Source organism: Xiphias gladius, chromosome 18 (genome assembly GCF_016859285.1).
Source record: "Xiphias gladius isolate SHS-SW01 ecotype Sanya breed wild chromosome 18, ASM1685928v1, whole genome shotgun sequence".
NCBI classification, from domain to species: Eukaryota; Metazoa; Chordata; class Actinopteri; order Istiophoriformes; family Xiphiidae; genus Xiphias; species Xiphias gladius.
In genome coordinates, this window is record NC_053417.1 from 5,575,102 (window position 1) to 5,588,490 (window position 13,389).

Consider the following 13,389-nt stretch of genomic DNA (forward strand, 5'->3'; position numbering starts at 1 on the left):
TTAAACCATACTAGTACTGAATAAATTATTTACTAAAGATAGGCCTGTGCTGCTCACTTGAATACTTATCTGATTAGCAACAGTCATCAAATCTATGGTTCAAAATAGAGAAAAGGATCCATCTACTTGATTGTATAGAAATGGGATTATTTATTTTTGTTGTGACAGCTACAATACTTCTCAGCACGTTAAACACAGGATGTTTAATCCCCAGAGAGAATCTTTCAGCAACGACTGATGGAAAAGCTTAAAGGAGCACATTTTAAACAAAATTACACTGGCAGAAGAATTAGGTCATGACCGATAAGCAACTAATTTCCAAGCAATCTGCAAAATTAACTGCGTGTCTGACATTTATCAAAATGAGGTCAGATACAATACAAAGGATGTGAGATTAAAATGTGCATGTGTGTCTTTTTGAGCCTGAAATGAATAGTGAATGGGATAGAAAAAAAAAATAGAAGAGAATAGAGTAAGGAGGGTTGGGTAATCCGACACTAGACAGGCAAATTCAGAGCAAAAGACTTTATGACACACTTGAGAGCAAGACTTATATTATCTTGTGTAATGGGACGTCTAAAATCATTAGCCTCCACCACCCAATACATTACACTTGATAAAGAATTTAGAATTGGTAATTGTTTTCCACTTCATGCACAAATAGTGATTAAAAATAATAAATGCCATCCCTTCATGTCGCTTTCTGTTTTTCTTTATCAATCCCTTTATTCTCATCTACCCCCCGACATTACATGCTGCATTTATCAACCTGTCATCCACCCATCTTTCTTCCTCTTCATCTTTTCTTCTGCCTATTGCGTTCTCCATTTGTTTATCTTCCTCTCTATCATCCATCCCTATTAATTTCTGTGTTGGATGTTTGTTTGTTATCATTGCCATCCATCAATCACTCCCTCTGCCCCTCTTTCATCGCCGAGACAAGATCAGTGTTTTTCTAAACGAATGGTACACTTTCACCTTTCTCCCTGATGGCTGTCAAAAAATGAAATTACAGATTTCTTATGAAGGGGAAAAACTGCGCACAGCGTTGTTGCTTCATAGAATCACACCAGATAAACAGGCAGGACTGTCTCAACTTCTTGACAGGCAACAAAGAAAATATTCTACCTTGAATGTTGAACGGGTTGTCAATGACAAAGTTTCCATTCCACACCACGGACAGGTCAACTGGTAGGTCGCTGATGTCACTTCCCTCGTAGTCATACTGAGAGAAGCAGAGAAACAGTAAGACAAGGAGTGTGTGAGAAATTGTTGATTTATAATGGATTCAATGCAAATTGGGAATTGTATGAGATATTGTTTCATTTGCATAGTGATTCGCCAAGGCTTGTTCATTGCAGACAGTGATACAGCCCGGGCATGAAGGCATGCATAAATCCATATTCACCAAAACAGACATATTTCATAAATACACACAGAGAAATAACAGATGGGTTACAGTTGAATGGGCATGGCTGAATGGAGACGGGGCTGGGAATGGAGAAGAGGAGATGAGGAGAGTAGGATGAAGGGAGAAAGGACGGGACAGGTGACGAGAGCAAAATGGGGGAAAGGATGAGGAAGAGAAGAAGAAGGGGAGGTGGGAGAGGGGAGATGGTCAGAACAGTGAAAGCAGACACCGGTAGACGTGTGAGAGGACCTTATTCATTTACACATGAGCTAAGTGGTGGGATGAGGGTAAGGGAGAGATAAGATACGGAGCAGTGTAAAGTGAAATTGGCATTTCCAATTTGCTACCTGACACAGTGGATTTGGTAGACACGGTTTGACCGTCCCACATGGGCAATGGGGCCTGAGACAGACACACAAACTTATGATAAAATCAAAACTTTTCTCCACTCTACTCTGATCCAGTACCATGACACAAATACTGAACATATCGAGGAGTGACTAAGATATATATATGATGTTGTTGTCCTATGTTTAGATATTAATAGTTTGAAGTTGAGTAGTTGTTTTTTCCACACACAGGTGGGTAAAGTTAACAACTCTATCCGTTACAGAATTACCTTAATTTGTTTGGTCATAACGTAATTGCTGCGTGGATTAATTTGTAACACAGACTTGCATGGAATCGGTGAGGCTAGTGCTAATGGCTAAAAGGGTGGAGCTACTTAAAAATAATGAGCTGCATGGGATGTCTGTATACCAGCAAAGTAGACCAGCTGCTGAAATACATGTAAAACATGGTGTTATTTCAGATCAGCAATGGTGTCAATTCAGCCTAGAGCCTCGAGGAGAAGGCAAGGAAATAAAAAGACGAATAGAAGAAAAAGAAGAACATAAGAGGACAAAGAAAAAAAGAGACATTGTAAGCAGCTGCATAAGGATTGTGGGAAGTCTGGATCTCAGTAAGAAGCTGAGAGGAGCAGAGGCCAATGAAACCACATGATTCTGGGAGGTCAGCTCCAGAGCAGAGGGATTCAACCGAAAAACTCTTTTGCCACAAAGGAAAGGCTGATTGGACTTATTCCCTTCCCACTTGTTCAGTGTGACCCAATCCATCAAGCATGAGGTAGGCTGTTGACTTTATTAGCATCACTATATCATCCCACAGGCTAAAGGCCTGTGTATGGCAGCTAGTAGCCCCAGTGAAACCACAGGTCCCACACACACATGCCCACATACTACTCCTCTTCTCTTTGTGGCGTGGCCTCCATTAAACTTTAAGGGTTGCGTCTTGTTTGCTATCATCCAAAACACTGGGTGAGCTTGTTCTCTTGTCAGTCCCTGCCCACCCTGCTGCCCGCCACATCATGCTTTATTCATACTGTCACAGGGTTTAAAACGCCGACACAAACCACACTGTGACACTGCGATACCGTGCCAACAGTCACACTGAGCATCACCCACTGTCTAACTCACTTCCTGGGGGACACTTTGGAGCAAAAGACGAGTTGGAGGCTGATTCAGTGCTGAAAAAAATTAAGGGGAGGAAAGGCTGCAGAGGGACAAAGAAGCAGCAGAAATGGGATTTCAGGAGGGAAGTTAAGCTGAAACCACTTTAGAACTAAGTTATCACTTAACCCACAGGTGTCAAATGGAACTTGAAAAGTGTATAATGTTCAAAGAGATGTACGATCTACAGTCACGCTAGCAGCTATGTGAAGCTATACTTGGGCACAGCTGTGCTTTGAGCTAAATGCTAACGTCAGCAAAGACAATTACAATGCTAACATGTTGATGTTTATCACGTAATGTTTACCATGTTTACCATCTTAGTTTAGCATCTTAGCATGCTAATACAGTATTTGCTAAAATAGCACTAAACACAAAGTATAGCTGAGGCCGGTGGGATTGCCATTAGTTTTGCAGCTACTTTGTCATGAACCAAAGTATTGCGCATTCTGAAATTCTGACCTGATGATGGCGCTCGATAAATAACTCAGGGATCACCAATGTTATTACAATTCATCTTGAGGGGTACCAGATTTCATGGGAATCTCTCCTATGGTTCCTGATATATTTCACCTGAAACCCCAAATGTCAAACACATGGTGGCGCTAAAGAAACAGTCAGGAATAATCAAAGTCATTCTCTGGGGACCACCAAATTATGGATTGCACCCGATGGTAGATGCAGTCATTTTGCCATACTATAGGGTTTGACTCACAAGGACAAGGCATTTACCTATCCACAAAATGTTCCTAAATGAGACAGAAATCTAACACTTTATTCCAACATTAGACAGTCACCTTTTGAAAATGACAGACATCGTGATAATAAGTGTGGCATGAAATTACATCTAATTATATTCTTGAAGCCATTAGCTCTAATTGAGCCTTACTTTACAAAATGGCACTAAAATGCTTTGGGGATATCTTTAACCTTTGGCACAAGAATTTACGCTAAAGGAGAAGGGTTAGAATTTGCACTGCAAAGATATTCCTTTAACTGCAGCAGGAAACAAGGGGTGTCTATCTCACTTTGGCAAAATGTTTTCATGTGTTTGACAGTTTTCAGCTTGTTTTAAAAATATTTGTCACTATATGGATTGATCCAGTTTGCATACTGTGAGTTTCTGCCCACCATTTCACAACGCAGAAAGTTATTCCAGATCATGTGTACTGGCCATTTGCAGTCTTTTACTAAGATAATTTCTGTGTCCATGTTAGAGAAAGTGAATATTTTTCTGTACTTGCTGTACCTCTGGGGCATCAAAAGAAGACAGGGAGGAGCATGGCTCAACCAATATATTGCCATGTATTGTGTTGTAATAAAACTGTAGCTCATGAGCACGTATGTCCTACGATAAAGTCAAATGCTTAACAAAGGAAAAAAATGAGAAAAAAAATAATTTAGGAAATCCATTCCCGGCTTTACCTCACTCTTGCGTGGACTCACAGGCTGAGAACAACTGAATACTTTAACTAACACCATCTTTTTTTTTTTTTTTTTTTTTTTTTTTTAAATTCTCTCTCATGGCTTAATGAGGAACTGTAGCTGTCTTTTGTTTGTATGATTTATTATCCATGCTTGTGTTTTCCACATTTCCTGCGGTTAATTATGTTTTTGTCTCTCAGCCATCCCACTCTGGGTTACCTCTTTGGCCTCCATGTAGGATTTCTTCCATACTGGGCATTCCTCCGGTCTGCTGGAGATTAGATGTTTGAATTTTGGTCCTGCTGGCCTGCAGCTTATTTGAATAACTGATTATAGCTCTGTGCATACATGTATTAAGGTATGACTTTTTCTTCAAGAAACTGATGGGTGCTTTTTTAATGGGTACTTTTTTTTTTTTTTAACTTATTGAATTGAACAGCTGTTGGCTATCAACATATCACTGACTCTTGGTAAAGCTTTGATCTTAAAGTGGTGGCACCAGTGCTGTTAAAAACTCTGTATTGGTGGAACCCTGTAGGTAAAAGTTTCTCTCCCCCTGCTGAGGGGCCCCTCTGCTGGCCTGCTGTCCTGACTTCCCTCCCCTGAGCGCCCAGAGCTGCTGGAGATGAGTAATCAGACTCATTACAGAAGCCTCTGGCCAGCTCCTCCATGTCACTGCATGTAATTAATCTACCTGAGCCAACTCATAGTGTAGGCCACCCTAGGGAAGAGGAGAGGATGGGAGAGGAGAGGAGAGGAGGACAGCTAAAGAAGAGATAAGGGCACGGTGAGAGGAGTGGAATTAGGAAAGGAGGAGAAGAGATTAGGACAGCAACAGAGGGCAAAGAGGAAAATAAGGAGATGCACTGAGAGGCGGTAAAGGATGACAGGAAGAGGAAAAGAGAAAAGCAAAAGGGACAAAAAAAGAGGAGAGGACAGTGGGCGGAAGGAGAGTTTAAACAAGGAGGAGATAAGGGAGAGGAGAGTATACAGAGGAGGAGAAACATTGAGAGTGGACAAGGGAAGGAGGAGGGGTGACAAGAGGAGAAAAAAGGAGAGGAAGGGTAGGAGATGTAAAAAGTACAAGGTGAGCACAAAGCAGTCCCTGGCCTCATTACAGTAACACACCAGTCTGGCTCTGGTTCATTCATTATCTGCTCCTGCACTCGTTTATTCTCTCGCTACATGAATTGTCTCCATGGACTGCATGTCTCCATGGACTGTACGAATAGATATGGCGTGTGTGTGTGTGTGTGTTGGGGGGGGGCTACATGTGTGTGTGTGTGTGTGTGTGTGTGTGTGTGTGTGTGTGTGTGTGCATACATGCTTGGATGTCTGAGTGAACTGAAAACTGCCAGTGTTAACAAAACAGAGCAGCTGGCTGGTGGTGGTGGTGGTGGTGGTTGTAGTGCGCATCCATGTGCAGGTCACCCTCATGTAATTAGTCATGCTGAAGGATACGTTGAAGGATAGCATGTGTTAAAAATACACTGCTAACACACATTTACACACACAAGTACCTAATTTCAGTTTAGTTGGGCTTCATTAAATGAAATGCTTATGTTTAATTGTACTTCTTTGTTGGTGCATTAAAGCGGATACTGTACGCCCCCAGATGGATGAATACATTTTTTTTAAATGCAAATGACAATTCTTCACACTTCACCTGACACTTTAATTTCTGCACTGAGTGTGTGCTCATTACACTTTTAACAACATAAGCACCACATGTTTATATAGGACATATCTGCAAACTGTTCACTGCCAACAGATTTCATGTATTTACCCTGACAGTGGTGGAAGTGTTACTCAGATCCTTTCCTTCTGTAAAGGTACCACAACAACAATGTAAAAACGCTGTTTACAAGTTAAAGTCCTGCATATTCCTGCTAGCGCTATCAGCAAAACATTGAGATGATTAGGGAGAATAAAGAAGATACGATCACGAAATCAATAAATATACATAATTGTATCCAATTATTTTGTAAAACTTTTCTCTAATCTATGCCAATATCTGGTGAAATAATGGACAGTTTTAACTCTTTGGGTCTCAAACAATTATTTAAATTAAACCGTTAATACATTTTGGTATAACAGCTAACAACTCAGACATCTGAAGTAGCCAGGAATTTATGTAAAAGTATAACTGTGAAATAGATGTAGTGGAGTAAAAAGTACAATAGTGGACTAGAAGTGTAAAGTAGCAGAAAATTGAAATACTTGAGTAAAGTACTGCAAAACTGTACTTAAGTGAAAGGCGTTAGTAATTGTACTCAAGTTACGTCCCATCTATTCCCAAAATTGTCCCTTCCTGGCAACTAAAGCATGATTAAGGTGGTAATGGTTATGTTTAGGCAAGTCAAAAAAGCCACCGGCGCCTATTCCAAAGAGCAGAGCACAAGCCCCGGTCTCATCCGGTCAAACTTGTGAATTTTGCACATGATTCAGCTTGACCCCCTCCTTGTGACTTCTGTGCAATATGACAAATGACTGTTCCATAATGCATTTGGCAAAGCAAATTAATAGTCCAAAAATTTAATTTCCAGGGGTTGGTGTTGCAGACGAACATATGCATCCATACAGCATAGTGAGGGTTATGAAAGTTGGGAAAGGTCTGGACTAGTAAAGACCAATATTTGGACTGTGAAAACACAAATGCAGACAGTCTGTCATCCTGCCAAAATTTACTGTGCTGCTCACAAGTGTGCCAGATGCATGGACTTCGAGTGGGAACTTCATACACACACAGTTACACACACACAGAATTTGATAGCCTATGTGTGTCAGTGTAATAAATCATGTAAAGCAGGTTGCTGGTTGTTGCTGATGTTACAGTCTCCGTCTGCTCCACATGATTAGGAAGAGGATCATGTGGAGAATCTCCATATGTCTGCCTCACATTGGGCTTCCAAACCCCTCGGGAGGATGTGTGTCTTTGTCCATGAACAAACCAGTAGGTATCTGCACAGCTTGCATGCATCCTATCTGTGTGTGCCTGTGAGTGTGGTTGTGTGTGCACGCCAGTGTGTGTTTTACTGTGAACATACCACTTTGCGTCCACGCATACTTTGTGTCCCTGGTGTATTTGAGTATGCAAGTTCAATGTTTCAGTGTTTGGCAAGGGGCTAAATAATGCACAAAGAGACAGTACGATTGAATGGATGAGTGTACATCTACTGCTGGCTAATTTTCTCTGTGATTTATTACACTCTACTGTCCCAGTCACAGCTAGCTGTGATACATATATACACACTTGCCTACTGAGAATACTGAATACAATGGCCACTGGTGTGCAGGTTCTCAATCATGGATGGATCTTCTACTCTATGTGTTGACCCTCTGTATTAACTCTTTCACACTCTTTTTTCCTTAAAAGACATTAATTGTTACATATGAGAAAGTAATTACTAGTGAAGGTAAAAAAATGTATATCTGGGCTGACAGACCATACCATCAATATTTTAATATTACAAATGTGTAAAATGTGTATGTGTAATGTGAAAGGGGTCGCTGGTAGTGACGAACCCAGAGGGGATTATCACCTCTATGCTCTCAGTTCTGTGGAATGTTCTAGCATCTCTCAGTTCATTGTTTTAGTTTTAATGCCTACAGCTTGACTGTTTTAGCTCAATTTTATTGCTCTCATCGGTGATTTTTTTTTTTTTTCTCCCAGATGCAGGCAAAGGTTTTTGGCAAAAAGCTCAGACAAACCCACTATTAATTACCTGCCCATGCACGTCAATAAAATTAATAAAAACAAACTAATCTAACTGATTAATGCAGCTTTAAAAGCGCACTTTTAAAGTGTGATTTAGTATTGGACTTTCATAAAGTTGGGGAGACACATTTAAAAAAGGATGGGCAGAATCCAAGATATCCCTACTTTTAGTCCCTAGCGTCGAGCTTTAAAAAAACTCTGGATCCTACACTTCGCGTAACGCAACTTGATAGAGTCTTACATAAAACACTGATGATGATGATATACAGTTATCACAGGCTGAGTGGCACTCCCCATAATGAGTACGCTAAATTTAATGTGAAAAACTGGTGGAGTGCCCTTTTTTGTACGGTATGAAATTAACACAGCGGACACTAAATTTGCGTGATTTGTCTAATGTAACATCAAGTCAGCATTCATCTTCATCGGAGTTACATAGGAAATGCAATGTACACTTTTCAAATCAATCTGCACTCTGCACTATTTCTCCCACATTTGTTTATTGCCCCTTGTCTGCTTGCCGAGGTTAGTTTCTCTTTCCTCCCCTCTGTCTGTCTCTGTTCTTCTCATTCTCTCTTCCTTCTTTATGTTTCCTTAATCACACTCTTTGTTGCATCGTCATTTTCTGTTCCTAATTCCCTCACCTTCTCTTTGGCCCTCTCTTTCTTTGTCCTTTTGCTTCCCTTCTTGTCTGGTTACCAGGCTTGTGTGTGTGTTTGTACATGGTATTGTCTGTCAGTCTACCACACTACTGCAATTCATCATCATTTTATCTACAGCTCCCTTAATTGGATTCTATCACAGTCCCACCTGAGGAGGAGAGAGGTGGGGGGTGGAGAGAAAGAGGGTTACTCACGCATAACACCACATGGATGTGCACATGTAAGCGCAAACACACACACATGTTTGTAATTCTGTCTCTGTGAGGACACTCGTTGACATAATGCATTCCCTAGCACCTTACCCCAACCCTAACCTAAACCTGAGTCTAACCTGAACCCTAAAACCAAGTCTTAACCCTCAAACAGCCCTCTGAAGTTGTGAGGACTGGCCAAAATGTCCTCACTTCCAAGGTCTATAACTCTAACTGGTCCTCACAAAAGATGGAAGTACAAGTACAAGTACAAGTACACACACAAAAACAAACACACACACACACTCCAGCTGCTTATGTTTAGCTTCATCAACAGCTGTGCTGAAGCCTGTATATTTACTACTTTTCTTGCTTCCCGCAGAGAGAACATTGGGATTTTACAAAACATTAAAGTGTGTGTGTGCATGTGCACTGACGAATGAAGAAATTAATGTTTGTGCATATTTGTGTGTGTACTTGTATGGCTACACATTGTTGTTGTTTGCTTGTATGGCTATACCATTGGAGTAAGGTCGTTTTGGGAAAGTGAGGACATTTTGGCCAGTCCTGACTTTCTGATGCACCTTTAAAGGGCAGGGACTAAAGCAGCCCAGACAGGAAAAGGGAAAGTGTGTGTGTGAGTGTGTGTGCGTGTGTGCGTGCGCGTATTGGTTTGTGTGTTTATCCATTGGTTTTGCCAGTGAATCAGAGATTTTGCTGAGGAAGGTCTCTGTCTTCCAGCATCAGCAACTCTCAGCAGTAGTACTGGCGTAGTAATGAGTGTATGTGAGTGTATAAAATACTGGGGATGCGAACTGCTATTTCCTGGAGTAAGTGATGGAGTTTGGAGGGATTGGAGGCTTTCAGAAGACGCTTAAATCCAACAGAGAATGAATGAAAATAACTGATTTACCACTGTGGTCTTCAAGCAATATGTTGTTTATCTGCATACCATTTTTTGGAATGTCAATGATGGAAGTCATGACTTACTTCTCTGAAAGGGTCTCACCATATCTGAGGTATACTGAGTAATTCTATAGTGACAGAATTCATTTAACAAAGGAAAAGTGCATCTGATTTTGACCAGTTTGACAATATGCAACTGGATGTACAGCAACTACTGTTTTTGCAGCTCACTAACTTTCAACTGGTTTTTAAGTGGTTGAGTCACTAAGGACAAATCTGACAAAAACCTGTAATGACAAACCAGAAAGGCAAATCTAACAGAATATTCACTTACATAAAGCATTTACAGAGAGAGTGACTAAATATGCACAGACTACCTTTCCAAAACACAAAAGAACTGTATGAGCCATCGTTACGATGTTGACATCAACTTCAACAATGTGCCCCCAAACTATTTTTCGTGTCACCATCCAACATCAGAGGCAGAACGACTTCAAGTGTCACGGAGCTAAAGCTCAATCTTTCCCTTTGTGGGGAGAAAGTAGGTGAATGGGTAGAGTTCAAAAACAGCAAGTGGCCACAAATCAGTGATGTGATCTGAGCCCAGTGGTAATGTGGCAGCTGGCTAAATGACCTGGAGCCCCTGACAAGTGTGTGACAGGCTGAAGAAAAGGCGGCTTGCGAAGCTGCCAAACCCACACACTGGCTCCCGCTGCCTTTAAAGTGTGAGGGCTAGCTATTGCACCTATCGCCATGAGCGAATGCTGCGGTGTGCGGCTCGCATGTTAATCATATGTCTCGTTAAGCCAGTCATAATTGGTGTCGTTAAACTGCCTCCCCTCTGTCTCATGCCCTGATTGGAGCTAAGGAAGTTAACATTGCTGAAATGGCTGCTCACTATTAGCAGGGACAGCTTGACTGAGGGCTGAGCAGTGAGAGTGAAGAGAGGGCGGCTTTACGACAGCCAGTCCCTGTCACTGTTGCAAAGCCTCAGTTTCAAGTCCTTGCCACACCAGTCTATTACTGTTGCTTTCTGTGTCTCACACTGCAGCTGACCAGATGTAAAGCCTCCTAATGGTTAAACCAGTATGGCTGTCCTGAATGGAGCTCCTGCTCACAGATTAAACACCTTGGGCTGGTCAGAGCAGTAAGACAGTTGATGAGGATTGGCTGAGATGATAATCAGTCAATAACAAGCCCCTTAGCCAATATACTAACTCACATTTATCAGGTCAACAGACATTGCAGGGGATGCCATCTCTGTAAATTGCTGTAATTTTACTGAAAAAGCTTGTGTGCACTTGAATGTGTTGTAGTCTTACCGTGGTCTTCTGACACTGTATGCTGGTGCTGTTGAACCTCAGAGCCGGGACACTGTGCGTGTTGCCCTGGATGTGGAAGATACACTCGTAGTTCCTCTGTCCAGATTGAGGCTGGGGCAGGTTCTGGGCGAGCAGAGTGATTGGCCTCATAACCCCAGCAGGGATATAGATCTGGGTGGAGGGCAGGATCTGAGGACATTCCTGGAAATTAGAAAAATAAGAATAAAGAGATTTAGACGTGATTGGGAAAGTAAGAGGGGCCCTGAGTGGGATGCATGTATGGGTGGACAGAACGTTCTGGAAATGCTGCTGGAGAGATGGAAAAAGGAAAACTGACATCTTCTCCACTGGCAAAAAAATCCAGACCCAGTCCACTCAAAGATACAATAAAAGGCCGATTTATTCTAATTGACATGTAATAACTGAATTAGAAATGGTATCATGACCTTGCAGACCTGCCTTATGTCTGGAATAATGAATCTTTTTCTTTTTCCTCCCAAGAGCATCCAACCACATAAGATGCCGTTCCAGATGCATTCCAGCCTCCTTTGTTCGCCTGTTGAAAATGTTTGAAGACTCAACCAGCCTAAAACCTCCGCTTACAAATTATCAACACTCTTGAGGATCAAATCTTCTATTAGTCCTATTTATGAAACACTGAATATTGAATGTGGCAGTTACTTGTCAAAATGAGTACATGTCATTTTGGAATCAACCCCTACTCCATATTAACGAGGCTGTTATGGATTTTAGGCATGCTTTTTCCTAAACGAATACACCAAAGGATATTCTAATTCTTTCAGCGTGGACAAAAATGAGAGCCAGAGGTGTGGACAGTGTTAATTCTACCATGCTGTACTGTGAAACAGCTACAGTTTTAGGATTAGAGAGGGAGATGACTGAGGGGTCAGCAGCTCCATTCAGCAGCTCCTTGCTGCTCTTCAATCAATAAAAAAATTGGCTTGAACAGAAGCTTTGCACCCTATTAACTGAAGCAAAATAATTGAAATCTCTAAGTGTTTTTCTTTTTCAGGCCTAAGTAAATCAAAAGACAATATGCAGCTGTCAGCTGCATGCTACATCACTGCTTATGCTCTAGAATGAATTTGTATTTCAAACTGTGTTATTAACTGGTTCAATAAATTAGATTCAATTATATTGTATTTGTGTGTGAGGTTGTACTACAATATTTACTTCTACTGCATGTTTTCTCTCAGTATGTTGACTTTACATCGTGATAAAAAGAGTCACAACCAGCTCCAAGTGCTTTCTTGATTCAAGTGTCAATTTGCTGATGATAGGAGTGATTTACCTGATAATTGTTATAAGATGTTAGATATATCTTTTGTGGAAAATCCTAATTAATAACAGGTCTGACTAAAAAGGCTGGGATTTTTTAAGACATATTTTGCGGTGTAAGAGTATAAAGAGCCTCTGCAATATCATAAAGTCTGTAATTACCACTGAACTAGTTATATCCACTAAAGTTGGTTTGATTTTCATCTGGAAATGCAGTAAACAATCAAAGGCCATACAAATACAAAACTGGAACTTATAAATGAAGTCATATTCCACTTTAAGTGCCATTAAGCAAACTATAATTTTCCTATTAGAATAGCAGACTTTTATATCTGCAATGATAAATCAGTGGGAACTGCATTCTATTTAATCAGGAATGACTTGGTAAAATTAACCCACACCAGCAGCCTCATACACTGCAGAGTAATCTCTCTATGAGTTTGCTCTGCGCTGAAGTACTGCGTAATGGGGCATCATTAAAGTAACTTGCAGACTGGCCTGGGAATGGCAGAGAGGATGTGGAGGGAGAGAGCGGTTTGGACATAATGGCAGTCGGAGACACCTCTACTCACTTCACTCTAATACAGCACGGTCTCACATCGCATTGTTGCCGTATGGAACAAGGAACATTTAACAATTTTGAATCTATAATTGGACATATCTGTGACAAAAGAGTGGATAAAACAGATAAATATACTTTAGGATGTAGATATTAAGATAAAGGCAGAAGGCCATTATTAATTTCATAATGAGTTGTTGAAGTGCTTCTGTCCAAGAAAATCTGAAAATCATCATGTTTTGTCAATAAGTTCCGTAGGAAAGAATTGAGGAAAGAGAGACAGAGAAGAGATTAAATCAATGCCAGAGAGCAGAGTGAAGCAGATTGTCAATTAGTGAGGCTGACAGTTAAAGTTTAAAGTATTCACAGATAGCGACAGACAGCTAAT

The 13,389-nt window shown here is 40.9% G+C and overlaps 1 protein-coding gene across 5 annotated transcripts in view; it reads right to left on the reverse strand.

The window, feature by feature from the left end:
* LOC120804386 (plexin-A1-like) overlaps positions 1 to 13,389 on the reverse strand; it is a 302,292-nt gene that overhangs the window by 76,493 nt on the left and 212,410 nt on the right. For all 5 annotated transcript variants that reach the window (XR_005709443.1, XM_040153824.1, XM_040153823.1 and 2 more), the window contains exons 11-12: positions 11,144 to 11,344; positions 1,129 to 1,225 (exon numbers count right to left, since the gene is read on the reverse strand). Coding sequence is in view for 4 of the 5 variants with exons in the window: in XM_040153824.1 (XP_040009758.1) it covers positions 1,129 to 1,225; positions 11,144 to 11,344 (298 nt within the window). In the remaining variant the exon portion in view is untranslated. The remainder of the gene's footprint in view (positions 1 to 1,128; positions 1,226 to 11,143; positions 11,345 to 13,389) is intronic.